The 14,232-nt window shown below is 36.8% G+C and overlaps 3 protein-coding genes across 7 annotated transcripts; 2 read left to right on the top strand and 1 right to left on the bottom strand.

Moving 5' to 3' along the window:
- Positions 293-2,540, bottom strand: LOC18603324 (putative phosphatidylinositol N-acetylglucosaminyltransferase subunit C). Of its 4 annotated transcripts, none has more exons than XM_007035220.2 (2): positions 2,266-2,540; positions 293-1,450 (listed from the first exon to the last, which is right to left on the bottom strand). In XM_007035220.2, the coding sequence occupies exon 2, from the start codon at positions 1,285-1,287 to the stop codon at positions 376-378; it is 912 nt and encodes a 303-aa protein (XP_007035282.1). In that variant the 5' UTR covers positions 1,288-1,450; positions 2,266-2,540; the 3' UTR covers positions 293-375. The 4 variants fall into 4 exon arrangements, with proteins under 4 accessions (XP_007035282.1, XP_007035283.2, XP_007035284.1 ...); XM_007035221.2 differs by having other exon boundaries at positions 293-1,326; XM_007035222.2 differs by having other exon boundaries at positions 293-1,297.
- On the top strand, positions 2,629-7,330 carry LOC18603323 (3-isopropylmalate dehydratase large subunit). The gene is made up of 15 exons (XM_007035219.2): positions 2,629-2,874; positions 2,969-3,103; positions 3,194-3,364; positions 3,775-3,927; positions 4,039-4,107; positions 4,202-4,318; positions 4,809-4,883; positions 5,064-5,141; positions 5,266-5,361; positions 5,506-5,555; positions 5,896-5,950; positions 6,137-6,268; positions 6,498-6,545; positions 6,655-6,813; positions 6,976-7,330. The coding sequence occupies exons 1-15, from the start codon at positions 2,821-2,823 to the stop codon at positions 7,114-7,116; spliced, it is 1,533 nt and encodes a 510-aa protein (XP_007035281.2). The 5' UTR covers positions 2,629-2,820; the 3' UTR covers positions 7,117-7,330.
- Positions 7,677-12,783, top strand: LOC18603322 (3-isopropylmalate dehydratase large subunit). 2 transcript variants are annotated; one of them, XM_007035218.2, is made up of 15 exons: positions 7,677-8,232; positions 8,346-8,477; positions 8,582-8,752; positions 9,206-9,358; positions 9,472-9,540; positions 9,643-9,759; positions 10,255-10,329; positions 10,517-10,594; positions 10,704-10,799; positions 10,950-10,999; positions 11,324-11,378; positions 11,486-11,617; positions 11,840-11,887; positions 11,986-12,144; positions 12,363-12,783. In XM_007035218.2, exons 1-15 carry the CDS (start codon positions 8,179-8,181, stop codon positions 12,501-12,503), a joined length of 1,530 nt encoding a protein of 509 aa, XP_007035280.1. In that variant the 5' UTR covers positions 7,677-8,178; the 3' UTR covers positions 12,504-12,783. The 2 variants fall into 2 exon arrangements, with proteins under 2 accessions (XP_007035280.1, XP_017975166.1); XM_018119677.1 differs by having other exon boundaries at positions 7,681-8,232; positions 8,350-8,477.

The following is a 14,232-nucleotide window of genomic DNA, read 5'->3' as shown; positions in this document are numbered from 1 at the left end:
CACTGCAATTTCGACACGGTGCAATGAGCACATTCGCTTGAAATTTAAAGCATATGACAGTATGGGTCCTTTTTGGCTGAGATTATAACATGCAATACATGATTAAAGGTTAGTTGCAACATCTACTTAGCTAGCTTAGAATGTACATTAACCTTATTTCTGATGATTTCAGCATGAAACAATTGAATAGCAAATACCTGCTACTTAAGCCAGGATCTTTTGTATCAAAGAACCACCCATTTTATAGCAAAGCATATTAAATAGTAACTAACAGTTGAAAATTAAACATAAGTAAAGGAGACAATTTTACAAGCAACTGAATTCTTATTAAGTTTCAAAATTTCTGTTCAATAACTGAAGGTGGCAAAAATGATCTCAATCTGTAATGTCAAAACAAAGCTTAGCCTCATCCCAAGGGCCATTGATCTCAAATTTGTATTCCTGAATCCTTATAAGCCAGTAAGGACAAACCACATTAACAAAGACTAACATTCCCACCAGTAGCACAAAAAGTAGGCGATGCAGGCTATAAACAAAAGTCAAAGTCACAGCCATCAGTGCAAAGGAGAACAGAAGGTGCAAGCGAAAAGAATATTTCCTGATACAATAGGTGACCAATGGTGCAAAGAGGAAGACTTGTAACGAGAATAGCATAATAGCAAACACATGTAATCTTGATGGTAGTCGAGATGCTAGGAAAACTGAAGCAACGATAGAAGCATTCAAGGAAATACAACTAGTCAAGTTAGGATTCTTAAGAGCCCCTGGAGCTCTTATTGTAGATCCAGAATAGTCATGTAAGAAAAGATGAAGCAAGAGAAGTGAAACAGTTACTGACCAAATGGAATCAGAGCTAATGGACCTCGTCAAGGTTTGGTAGATAGGGGCCAAAACATACAAACCAGTGGTAAAAAAGGAAACATTGAGGACATAGTGCAAAAGAAGGTTGAGGGAGAGCATTTCTTCAGTTAATAGGAGAATTAAGAAACCTGAACCAAGAAGGCTTACATCAAGAAGCAAGAGGGAGTTTTCATTGAGGGTTGACCTAAGAGTGTAGGTCCAGACAAGCACCACAAGAGCAACAATGCATAGATATTGTGAGATAGACACTGAATCTTGCATCACCTTAAGCATATTCCTTTTAACAACATTAGCGTTCATGACCATGTCTTCAAGGAAAGTGCCATCTGTGTGATTGTCATCAAAACCAGGTTGCATCCCTCCATATGCAACTTTTCTCCATTTGCATCGAGTTGGAAAAGAATCACCACTGGTGCTTGTATCCATTACAATAGCCCTGCTGTATGGCAAATGCAGCTTCCTGAGCTTCAGATTGTCATAAAGCAAAACATTTATCTTCTAGTGCAACATTTGCTTCCATAATATTTAACTCCTTCAGATTCTAAAAGGCAATCTAAGATTCAAGATTGTTTTACCACCGCAGGATTTGCTGGAACATTAAACAAAGAAAGCTGTTGAAATATTGCACAACTTAATCCAAATATATTAAGAGCTGTGATATTTTAACAGCTCAAATGATCGGATTGTCTATCAACTATGAACAGGAAAGGGGGGCCCCAATGTTTAAAACATGCATCTTGAATTTCTCTTCGAGAATAGGCTATAATATGTGCAATGCCAATATTAAAGAGGAAGAAACCACTTGGCTTAAAAAAAGTTGGAAGCAATAATTAAACATATGAATGGAACTATGTTTATTTTTCAGTAAGCCAAGCGCAATAGGTATTGAATTTTGAAAAGGAAGCTCATAGTCAGAAATGAAAGCCTGTAAAACAAATTAAAAACTCTAAAATCAAACACAAAGGGGTTTCATCATTTGCCCTCACTTGCAAAGTTAATAATCAAAGGCAATCCCAGTTATCCAAAATTACAAATATACGAAAGCTGATTCAAATTCTTCATTCAAACATTAAAAATAATAAACACAAATCCAGAGTCTCAGACAAAAAAGTGCAACATTTAGTCAAAGCAATTAAAGAGAGAACCCAGAATTAACTCATTACTAATGCTTCAATGGCAGACCCCAAATAGATAATCATCAATTAAATCTACTTTTTGACGTGGGATTGTCTCAAAAATCAATTTTCAACGCACAAAAGTGAGAACAAATCACAATAAACAAATTTCCCAACTCAAACCAATCATCTCAGCATAGAAATTGATCAACAATTGCCCATGTCCAGCACTTCCAGCTATAAAATCTTAGACTTAACTATTAAAGGAGAAGAAGAAAGAAGATTGTACCTTAAATTCAGAGAAGAAGAAGCGTTGGAGTTGGGTTGGGAAAACTGGGTTTTTCTGGGTTTTGAAAGTTGGGAGCGTCAAGTAGGTTGATTGAGAACGCATTGAAGCCCAGGGAGGGAAAGTTAACGTTTTTCTGTTTCCTGGTAGAGAGAGGGCCACAAAGTCCAAGTGCCCAACTAAGCCTTATACTCAGCCCAAAGAAAGGCAAATTGAAGTTATCAATTTCAGTTACAAGTTACCAATTACCAGCACGTGACTCGAGTGACAACCAAAGGCAAATTAACCCACATTATCATGACAAATTTAGAAGCTGTAGTGTGACGACTATGTAGTTGTTATCTTGTGAAGATTCCGTTTAATTGGGAACTATTTACGAAAACAACAATTGACCACACGCCACCACAACCAGTCTCCCTGCCGCAAACTCCCTGCGCTAGAGCTCGTCACATTTCTCTCTGCGCTTGCGCCGCCTCTATTTCAGACAGCATACAGAAAATCAACAGCCCTTTCCTCCTTTTACATTTCTCTGATCATTAAATAGTAGGGCTGAGTCTAATGGCATCCTCTTTGGTTTCTCCTTCTCCAACTTCTTCCTTCATCAGCAACAAGGTCAGTGCTCTTGATTACCCACGTTCTAGGTTTTGATTTTTGTTGATTATTTTGACTAATAAGAAAAAACCTTTTTTTTCTGTTGATTGACCAGAAAGATTTGGGCTTCTCTGCTTTTCCTTCGACATCTCAAGTTGCTATTCGCAAATGCAAGAAACAAGTTTCCAAGCAAATCGTCTCAGTCATGGCACCCCAGCAATCAGAGCGTAAACCAGCCACCACTGGCTCTGTTAGTTCCTTTTTTTAGTCTCATTGATTCTTTTTATTGATTGTTCAGTGGATATTCATTGATTTTTTTTTCTATTGTGTTCTGTTTCAGGTGAAGACTGGAATGACAATGACAGAGAAGATTCTTGCCAGGGCCTCTGAGAAACCACAGTTGAGCCCAGGTGATAATGTTTGGGTTCATGTTGATATTCTGATGACACACGATGTTTGTGGCCCCGGTTCCATTGGTATCTTTAAGAAAGAATTTGGTGAAAATGCTAAGGTATTCGATTCATTAGATTCATCTACTATCTTGCTTGCTTTCTTTTTTCTTTTTGGTGGGTTTAATTTTTTTCTCTTAGGCTAATTTGTGCATAATTGAGCTCTTGATGATGTTTATTAGAATTTTAAATAGCTTTTTGTGTGTTTTTGTGATTTGATGAAATGACACTAGCTATGTCACTGCTGTGAGTTTCTTCTCGATGGGATACTGTTAAAGCTTGGAAACTTGTTCTGGTGGTTTCTCGTACTTTTTCGTTTCCCTATAAAATACTTAACATTTCTTTTAGCTTAGTAACTTAATTATTACATTGGTAGAGTAGAGCCTTGTGAGTGTGTGTGTGTGTGTGTGTTCACAACTATCTATTTGCAGTGGCTGAATTCATTAACTGTCCCATCATTTTGGTATTGAAGGTTTGGGACCGTGAAAAGATTGTTATTATACCTGACCATTATATATTCACAAGTGATGAACGTGCAAATCGTAATGTGGATATTTTGAGGGATTTTTGCAAGGAGGAAAATATCAAGTATTTTTATGATATTAAAGATCTTAGCAATTTTAAGGTATGACACTCTTGATCTGACAATTCATTTTCTAATCCACTATTCTGAGGAACTCGGGGTATATTCTCTGTTTATTGATGTAAAACTGAATTATAATTCATAACATTGCAGGCTAACCCTGATTATAAAGGTGTATGCCATGTTGCACTTGCCCAAGAAGGTCACTGCAGGCCTGGGGAGGTATCAATATTTTACCAAAATTGTTGAATTGTTAAACTTCAATTTATGGCTTATGTTTCCGAACTGCTGTTAAGTTCTTTACTGCTGCCTTCAGGTTTTGTTAGGGACAGATTCTCACACCTGTACTGCTGGAGCATTTGGTCAATTTGCTACAGGAATAGGAAATACAGATGCAGGCTTTGTCTTGGGCACTGGGAAGCTTCTGCTCAAGGTTCGTTAACTATGCTGTAATGTTACACTTGATTAAACATGTTTCTTATCTTCTTTTGTGCATTCCTTGATATTCATTTGGGTTTCTGCTAGTTTTGTAACTTGTCAAATGTTCTCCTTTCCTCAATATCACTCTTTTTTCCTTCACTAATTAGTCAGGCATTGTATTTGGCTACCTTATCTGCTTCTTAGAGTTACATTTTTCCATAAAATTATTGACATTTTTTACTAAATGATAGTGTTTAAGATGATCTAACTTTGTTAACCGAAGTCATTGAAGGATTTTTTTGGCAAAGTTTCAGTGGCTTGATGAGTGGTTTTTCACTCCATGTTTTTTGATTTAGGCATATAAAGGTTTTATATGATAATTATCTTGAGTTTTTCTTTTGTGAATGGATGTTGATGGTTTGTATGAATTTTGAAGGCATGTACAAACAGTGGATCAGATGGTGTAATACTTACATATGGTTTTGTTACATGTTCAATTGCAGGTGCCACCGACTTTGAGATTTGTGATGGATGGTGAAATGCCTCACTATTTGCTTGCAAAGGATTTGATTTTACAGGTAAGTTCATATATTGTCAGGCACTTGTACTGTTTTGGTGAGCAGGAAGTCATAACTGTGCTCTCGTGGGTATATTAATCTTGTTCATGTTGCATAATATTTTTATCCATATATTGGTAGGTCATAGAATGAGTGTAGCTTTTTGTTCTGTTTTCTAATAAAATGGTTGATATTTTGCAGATCATTGGTGAAATATCTGTAGCTGGTGCAACATATAAATCCATGGAGTTTGTTGGAACAACTGTTGAAAGTTTAAACGTAAGTGAGTTTGAAATGACCCAAACTGATATAAAGTTATGTCTTTAAAAGTCTTTTGAGTTGGATTATTTTCTCTCTGAAAGAAAGCATGAAGTTAATTTTTCTGATTGCTTATACTGGCTAGATGGAAGAACGTATGACTTTATGCAATATGGTTGTTGAAGCTGGTGGAAAGAATGGTGTTGTTCCTGCCGATAGTACTACATTTAAGTACCTTGAGGTGAGTGCATACTTGATTGTATTTGGTCCAATTTACTGCTTGGATCAACATGTACTCTTGCAACGAAGTTGTTTGCTTTGAATATTTATTGCTGCTTTCCTGCCTAGCAGTGGCTTATGGGGTTATATCTTCTGCTTTGCACAGGATAAAACATCTGTGCCATATGAACCAGTTTATAGTGATGCACAAGCAAGGTAGACTTTTATGATTAAATGGCTAATCAAGATATCATTTCTTATTATTACGCTCTTGTATGCTGTTGTTTCATTTGGTTTGGTGGGAGAGTGGTGTCATTCTTTGAGTTATTGTTCTCTCATATGAAAATTTATATCAGATTTGAATAAAATGATTGTATAAATACAATTAGTTATGTAAGTATCAGTATGTGTCACCATGATTTATACCTTTATATAATGGTATTTGAGAAAAGAAATAGGATGTTGGTTTTATGTTCTTACATGGTTTGTTGTGTCACTTCATGCTTGGAACTGCATTAAGATGAGTGCTTATATATTTTCATCTTCTGGCTTTCAGTTTTCTTTCCGAGTACAGATTTGATATCTCAAAATTGGAGCCCTTGGTGGCTAAGGTGGGTTTCTCTATGAAGTCAACTAATGGGCTCTTTTTTCTGTATCCACCTCCACCCCCTTCTCCCTATCCTGTTTCTCTTTACTAGAGATTATCTCATAAAAGTTTCTTTTTACTTCTTCTTCTTCATCTTCTCTTGTGTATGCATGTCCTAATACTGCAGTAATATTTTAATTGTATTTTGCAGCCACATTCTCCTGATAATCGTGCTCTGGCAAGAGAATGCAAAGATGTTAAAATTGACAGAGTGTATATTGGATCTTGTACTGGTGGAAAAACAGAAGATTTTCTTGCTGCTGCTAAAGTGTTTCTAGCTTCAGTAAGAGTCCCTGTTTCCATTTTTGGTCCTTTTTGTTTTACATGCTGAAATCAGTTGAGACTGAAATTCCTGTGGGTAAAGGGGAAAGGTAACATAAGAGAGAGGGAGCTCCAACATTATTGCATTATCAAGAATCAAAATTGAGTTGCAGCTTATCATATATATATATATATTGAGTCGCAGCTTCTTTGTCTTTAGCTCAAAAAATTTGATTTGCTTGAACTTGCAGGGTAAGAAGGTCAAAGTTCCCACATTCCTTGTCCCTGCTACACAAAAGGTACGATTCGGTATTATTAATGTTAAATGTCATTTGGTCTGCAATTAGAATTAAGGAAGAAGGAGGCAATGATGAAAGAATATGCCTATTAACTTGGTAAAATTAGCAGGTTTGGTTGGACATATATACTCTCCCTGTACCAGGAGCTGGTGGGAAGACGTGCTCCCAGATATTTGAAGAAGCTGGCTGTGATACACCTGCAAGCCCTAGCTGTGGTGCTTGTTTGGGTGGCCCTAAAGACACATATGCACGCATGAATGAACCTAAGGTAAGTTGTCCTTTCCCAAGCAGGATACCTTCAAAAGCATACAATTTCTTGCCCATGGTTTACCCTTTTGGATTTTGAGTAGAATTTAGAGATTAATCTCATGAAAATGGCACACTTCTTTGCTCTTATTAAGGAATTGTTTTAACGAGATCACCCTTGCAGGTTTGTGTCTCCACAACAAACAGGAACTTCCCTGGTCGGATGGGACACAAGGAAGGCCAGATATATCTTGCTTCCCCATATACAGCAGCTGCATCAGCCTTGACTGGTTATGTCACTGATCCAAGGGAGTTTTTGCTGTAGAGACTTTGAGTAACTTGTATAAGTTTAATGTATAACAGGAGAGAAAATGGAGCTCTAGTGTTGGATACCATTGTGCTAATGATGTAAGATTTTGTTTAGTATCTCCTTTCTTCATTTTTGGTGTATTTATGCCAGAAATACAAAATTGGAACATCTCTTTCTTAAGCTTGAATAATAATGTTATTTGGTAGCATGGTGAAGGATGTTTGTGCGAGTATCCGAACAGGAGATTCTGGATTATTAGTATTTGTTCACTTGGACGAAAAACACCTATAAGAACAATTTTCCTGCTATTTGAAATGTGAAGTTCTGCTTGGAGAACCTCTTTCATTTTCATCAATATTAAGCAATAACTTTACTTTGTTGGGGAAGTTACAGAATATAGTTTGAACCGGGCCTAAAGCTTCCCTCGGGTTTTCCCTGCCAGCTCTTAAGTGGGACAGGCCAAACTGGTTTAGGGTTCTAGCAGAGAAGACTGAGGAAATCACACTTACTAACTTGAACCACAGCTGGACGATCATAAAGACCAAAAGGGAATCTGCTGAAAAATGGTCCAACAATGGTAAAAGAATGATAGGACAAATGTTCCATACTAATTCATGTCTGAGTCATGCAAGGAAGTGAAATGACAGAAAAAGGATTAACTTAGACTACTCGGGAAAATACTTAACAAAATAATGTTCTTTTTCTGCGTTTGGAAACTTGATATAAGCTTCCTTGGATCGTTGGCAGATTATAGTGGAGCCCAAATAAGCAGACTAGGGCTTCGACTGAAATTGTTTTGCATGTTTTCTGCATGAGGTGGCTGCAGACTTTTCAAGAGGGCTCCGCCAGTTCTGTAGCCGAGATGAACACACCCCAGGCCCCACCAGTTCTGCAGCTGAGATGAACACATCCCAGAAATATCTCTCACTGTGTTCTCCGTCAAAGTCGTGTTTGACGTTCTCTCCATTTTTTTTTTGTCACCAATCAAACAGAAAAAGCCGCCTGTTTTACATTACATTACTCTGATTATTAACCAAAAAAGGTCGTTCCTGGGAAGGAATTAACTGATCCGTGATCATGGCATCTTCGGTGGGTTTTCCACACCCAATGTTTTGCTTGTTCAATAACAAGGTAAGTAGTTTCACAGAGTTATCAAAGTTTCCTTTACTCCATGTCTGTTTTTCTTTTATTGTTAATGATTACTAGTCCATGTTTTGAGCTTGATCTTTTTGTTAATCGACCAGAAAGATTTGAGCCCCTCTGCCTTCGCTTCAACATCACAAACCATTTACAAATGCAAGAAACCAGTTTCCAAGAATATTGGGATGGTCATGGCACCACAACAATCAGAGCACAAACCTGCCACCACAGGCTCAGTTAGTTTTTTCTTTTTTCTGAACCATGGATGTCATGTCTATCGATTGATTATTGAGTTTTCATTATTGTATTTCTTAATTTCATTTTTGCTTTTGGATTTCAGGTCAAGTCTCCAATGACTATGACAGAAAAGATTCTTGCTAGGGCCTCTGAGAAGCCCCAGCTGAGACCAGGTGACAACGTTTGGGTTAACGTTGATGTATTCATGACTAATGATATTAGTGGTCCTGGTTCCATTGGTATCTTCAAGAAAGAATTTGGTGAAGATGCTAAGGTACCTTAATTATTATATTCTTAGTGTAGTTTATTCATACACTTGTTTGGATCGCTCTACTAACTTATTCATTTTCTTTTTCTTTTTCTTTTCAGTTGGTTTACCTATATGCTGTTTACCTACAAATAATTGGCTTTTTGTGTGTTTACATCTTCATTTCACAGCAGAACCTTTTAATTTGATGAAGTGACCATAACCATGTCACTGCGATAAACTTCTTCTCATTTCTTTACTGTTCAAGATGTGAAAGTGATTGCCCTGTTTTCTCCTATGTTAATATTTACTTGTTCCATTTCCATAAAAAATGCTTCACATTTCCTTCAACATGGCAACTTCATTATGAGGTGGTTGTATTGGTATAGTGGAGCTTGTGTGTGTGGGCATGCATGTTTAGAGCTGGCTATTTGCAGAGGCTGAATTCAATAATTAACTACCATCATTCTTGTATTGAAGCTTTGGGACCGTGAAAAGATTGTTGTTATACCTGACCATTATATATTCACAAGTGATGAACGTGCAAATCGTAATGTGGATATCTTGAGGGAGTTTTCCATGGAGCAAAATATCAAGTACTTTTATGATATTAAAGATCTTAGTAATTTTAAGGTATGACACTCTTGACCCCTGTAGTTCCGTTTTCTAGTCCACTATTCTGAGGAATTTAGTATATACTCTCTGTTTATTGACAGTAAACTCATTTCTAATTCATACCATTGCAGGCTAACCCCAACTACAAAGGAGTATGCCATGTTGCACTTGCTCAAGAAGGTCATTGTAGACCTGGAGAGGTAATGATTCTTATACTAAAATCGTTGAAATTATTAATACTCTACTTTAATTTAAACCTCATGCTGCCAAACGGCTGATATGTTCTTTACTTCTGCCTTCAGGTTTTGTTAGGGACAGATTCTCATACCTGTACTGCTGGAGCATTTGGTCAGTTTGCTACAGGAATTGGAAATACTGAAGCAGGTTTTGTATTAGGCACCGGGAAGCTTTTGCTCAAGGTTTGATTACTTTAAGGTTTCAGTTGCTGAAATGTGTTTCTTATTTTGTTGCTCACAATCTCTATTTGCCATTAATTTTCAAGAAAGAAAAACATTCTCTGTTTGCCATTAGTTTTCTACTAGTATTGCAATTAAATTTAGCTCATCTAATTTCATTGCTTTGCTATTTCATTCCCCAGATGGATTAGACATTGTATTTGGCTACACTGGCTGCTTCTTAGAGTTACATTTCCCAATAGATATCTCGACATTATTTCTTTTTACTAAATGAAAGGGTTTTAAGAGGATTCAAATTCATTTACCAAAGTTGTAGAAGGATTTTGGCATTCTAGCTGTTTGTTGAGTGGTTTTTCATGTTTGTTACTTTAGGCATCTATATGTTTTATCTGATGATTATCTATTTCAAGTCTTTCTTCTGGGAATGGCTATTGATGTTTTCTCCGAGTGAGGGCTGATATTATAGTAATGTGGGGTTTTGTTGCATGACACTTGCAGGTACCACAAACTTTGAGGTTTGTGATGGATGGTGAAATGCCTCATTATTTGCTTGCAAAGGATTTGATTTTGCAGGTAAGTTCAATTATTTTCTCGGGCAATTGTTTCTTTTTGACAACTATGAAGTCAATATCTAGTCTTGTCGAAATACGACTCTCGTTTGTGATGCATAATGTTCTTATTTATTGGTATATTGGTAGATCATAGAATGAGTAAGGCAGTTGTTCTGCTTTGTACCCCAAGAATGGTTTCCATTTTGCAGATCATTGGTGAAATTTCTGTAGCCGGTGCAACATATAAATCCATGGAGTTCATTGGCACAACTGTTGAAAGTTTAAGTGTAAGTGAGCTTGAAATGATCCAATTCAGTCATTGGAAAAATTCTAAGTTAGTTCATTTCAACGGTACAAATCATGAATTCAATTGTTCTGATCACTTGTACTGTGTAGATGGAAGAACGGATGACATTATGCAATATGGTTATTGAAGCTGGTGGAAAGAATGGTGTTGTTTCTACTGATAGTACTACATTTAAGTACCTTGAGGTAAGTGCAAAACTCATTGAATGTATTTGGTCCCAATTTCACTGCTTAGATCAATGTGTATTCATCCAACAAAGTTTTCCTCTTTGTATGTCTATTTCTGTTGTCTTGCCTAGCAGTGGCTTATGGAGTTATATCTTTTGCTTTGCACAGGATAAAACATCTGTGCCATACGAACCACTTTATAGTGATGCACAAGCAAGGTAGAGTTATATATTTCAAGACATCAGTTCCTATTTTTCTATCTTGCTTGTAGTTTTTATTTTTTAGTACCTTTGATGTGAATCAAAATGGACATTTTCTGAATCTATATGTTAATTTGGTTCTGTCCTTTTCTAGTTCACATTGGGGAAAGCTTTGCTAAATTCTTAGGAGCTGTCTGGTAGAGAAGATCTGACAGTAGCAACTTTGATAAATGATTTTCATAAACATAGTGGTTGCAGTTGGCATCAATTAGTCGTTTCCTTTCCTGCATGGAGCTGCATTCGAATAAGTGAACTTACTTATTCATATCTTCTGGCTTTCAGTTTTCTTTCAGAGTTCAGATTTGCTGTCTCAAAGTTGGAGCCCTTGGTAGCTAAGGTGGTTGTCACATAAAAGTTGCTGTTTTACTTCTCTTTCTTCTTCTTTCTCTGTGTATGTTAATTAGCCCTTATACTTGAGTAATTTATGGAAAAAAAATTTTGCAGCCTCATTCTCCTGATAATCGTGCTTTGGCAAGAGAGTGCAAAGATATTAAAATTGACAGAGTCTATATTGGATCTTGTACTGGTGGCAAAACAGAAGATTTTCTTGCTGCTGCCAAAGTCTTTTTAGCCTCAGTAAGAATCATATATTACCATTTCTCATCCTTTTCAGTTTTAGAGACAGAGAGAGATAAAGAGATCCAACATTATAGCATTAAGCATCATCTTCTGTATGAGAATCAATATGTTTTGTTCTGTACAATCGCCGTCACATTTTTCACATTGTTGCTACAAGTTGGCAACTGTTTTGAATGGTAGGCTTAGAGACAGTGACAATCTGATTTGTCTGAACTGCAGGGCAGAAAGGTCAAAGTCCCCACATTCCTTGTTCCTGCTACCCAAAAGGTGTATGAAGCTGTATCATTAATGTTAAAGAAAAGCATCATTCAACTTGCTATAACAATAAATGAATGTTCCTTATTATTAACATGGTAAATTGGCAGGTTTGGATGGACATATATACTGTCACTGTACCAGGATCTGGTGGCAAGACTTGCTCCCAGATTTTCGAAGAAGCTGGCTGTGATACACCTGCAAGCCCTAGTTGTGCTGCTTGTATGGGTGGCCCTAAAGACACATATGCACGCATGAATGAAGCTCAGGCAAGTTGTCTTCTTCCCGACCTTCAACAAGAAGAATTCTTTTTTACTTTCTACTATAGTTATATAACGTGAAGGATGATTTACCAAAACAAGAAATGGTGTCAGGACTGAGGACATTGAATCTCTTAAAACCTAAACTTGGAAGGACAGTAGCAACCATTTATACTATTCTGTTTGCTCTTATTAATGCAATAATTTGAATGGGATCAACCTTGCAGGTCTGTGTCTCAACAACAAATAGAAACTTCCCTGGTCGGATGGGACATAAGGAAGGCCAGATATATCTTGCTTCCCCATACACAGCAGCTGCCTCTGCTTTGACTGGTTATATCACTGATCCAAGGGAGTTTTTGCAGTAGAAATGGGACCAGCATGATATTTTATGAGTATTTTGTATTTTGTACTACTTCTAAGTCCAGAGAGAGGTAGACAGAGATGCAGCTGAGGTGCTGGGTAGTGTTGTGTAAATACTTTAATATGTTGTTTTCATGACATTTCTTCAGCTTTAATAGCACTAATGTGTACTATATAGTAGCAGAATAGTTCAGGAAGCTTGCACAAGGAAAAGGACTTGTTAGTGATAAGAATATCTTATTATATGTGATGATTTTCATCACTTAAATGAAAAATTCTACCAAAGTATCTAGTCTGAGATGAACCATATCACCAAAGAGGCGATGAATTGAAGAACCAAAAACTGAAAATAAGCAAAGGGAAGGGATAGAAAATGGAAAGTTGGATGAAAAAGAGCTTATCATTCATTCCCTATAGTTTGGAGTGTGAAGCTGTAAATGGTATGGTAATCCAAACTTATTGGAAGCATTATTTCTTTCCTTCTTCCTAAGTCTAAGCAGTATTTTGAAATATATATGGAGCATTTGTGACCCAAAAATGGTTATTTATGGACCCTTTTTCCTAATATTTGAGATATACTATGTTGTCTTGATAAAACTTATAATATATATGGGTTGTTTGTTTAGGGAATGGATGGGATACCTCTGCTTTGTGTTCTTTTTGTAAAGCCTGGATTTCAAGTTGATATGATAGTAAATTAAAATCTGGAGCTGAACTGGTTTTCTTACAGGAAATTGCTCATCCCTGGTTAATGAATGAAATGCTTAATTTTCAAAAAAAAAAAAATCTTGATCAAATTTGATGTGATCAGCATTTACAACATATTGGCTGCAGAAGTTTTTACATTTAACCAAACTCATGGGGCCAGCTTGCCATGCTACTAAATTCTCCTTTCCCTGTCTTGAAACACCACTACATATTTCATATGCCTTGTAGTAATAAGCAAAATGCAAACCAGCTAGCCTCTAATTGACTGCTCTAAATTGCAGAAAGCTCTATCTAACAACGTGGAGAAATCATGCAATGGGCATCAAGGGGCCCTCCACATGCTGAACCAGTGGGATTTGTCATTTGTCCCACACTTGTACAAATTCATATTGTCCGCCATATACTGCCCTGAATATACAGCAGAGATGGAATTAAAGATAATGATCTAACATACGCTTTTACTCATTGAAATGTCTCAACACTCAATTGAACATAATAGTGAACCATCTTTTCTGTTACAGGCAATCAAGAGCTTCCTAGGATTGCAGGTGGAGCCAAAAATATTGATGAGATGATATGGATGATTAAAGCCCTTTCCAGCTGTTGGGGGTTCCAATGCTATTATTTGTGTTTTGCATGAGGCTACATGAAAAAACAAGCTCTGGGACAAAAACAAAGGAATGTGCTTTGGATAGTGGGTCTTGGATTTTAACTTTCATTGCTAAGTTGAGAAGGAAAAAGGTTGAAAAGGCATGGGAAAGAAGACATCCTCAAGGTGAAAGATCTTCATAAATACACGAGGCTTTCTTTGTTTTTGCAAGATAGAGAAACCAGGAAGGAGCATTCGAGAATAGAAGAGAAAAGTTGCACAGAGCTAAGCATGAGAGCCATAGTAGAGAACAGTTGTATCTCAATCAATTAAAAGAAAGTCATTATGCTAATGGGACACCACCATCATAAATCAATGGCTAGTAATCTGCAGTCAAAATCAAAATGATTGCATAATCTTAAGCACCAAGTGTGTCC

The sequence above is a fragment of the Theobroma cacao genome, chromosome 4 (genome assembly GCF_000208745.1).
Source record: "Theobroma cacao cultivar B97-61/B2 chromosome 4, Criollo_cocoa_genome_V2, whole genome shotgun sequence".
Taxonomy (NCBI): domain Eukaryota; kingdom Viridiplantae; phylum Streptophyta; class Magnoliopsida; order Malvales; family Malvaceae; genus Theobroma; species Theobroma cacao.
Note: the sequence above shows the minus strand (reverse complement) of the source record. Positions and strands in the feature narration are given on the sequence as shown.

What these genes read in the sequence shown, in the direction of transcription:
- LOC18603322 (XM_007035218.2), top strand. Translation starts at nt 8,179, where the DNA reads ATGGCATCTTCGGTGGGTTTTCCACACCCAATGTTTTGCTTGTTCAAT. An exon ending in AACCTGCCACCACAGGCTCA is followed by an intron (nt 8,478 to 8,581) that starts GTTAGTTTTTTC and finishes TTTGGATTTCAG; the next exon opens with GTCAAGTCTCCAATGACTAT. An exon ending in CAAAGGATTTGATTTTGCAG is followed by an intron (nt 10,330 to 10,516) that starts GTAAGTTCAATT and finishes TCCATTTTGCAG; the next exon opens with ATCATTGGTGAAATTTCTGT.
- LOC18603324 (XM_007035221.2), bottom strand. Translation starts at nt 2,367, where the DNA reads ATGCGTTCTCAATCAACCTACTTGACGCTCCCAACTTTCAAAACCCAG. An exon ending in TCTTCTTCTCTGAATTTAAG is followed by an intron (nt 1,327 to 2,265) that starts GTACAATCTTCT and finishes GACAATCTGAAG; the next exon opens with CTCAGGAAGCTGCATTTGCC.
- LOC18603323 (XM_007035219.2), top strand. Translation starts at nt 2,821, where the DNA reads ATGGCATCCTCTTTGGTTTCTCCTTCTCCAACTTCTTCCTTCATCAGC. An exon ending in CTTCCTTCATCAGCAACAAG is followed by an intron (nt 2,875 to 2,968) that starts GTCAGTGCTCTT and finishes TTGATTGACCAG; the next exon opens with AAAGATTTGGGCTTCTCTGC. An exon ending in AAGATCTTAGCAATTTTAAG is followed by an intron (nt 3,928 to 4,038) that starts GTATGACACTCT and finishes ATAACATTGCAG; the next exon opens with GCTAACCCTGATTATAAAGG.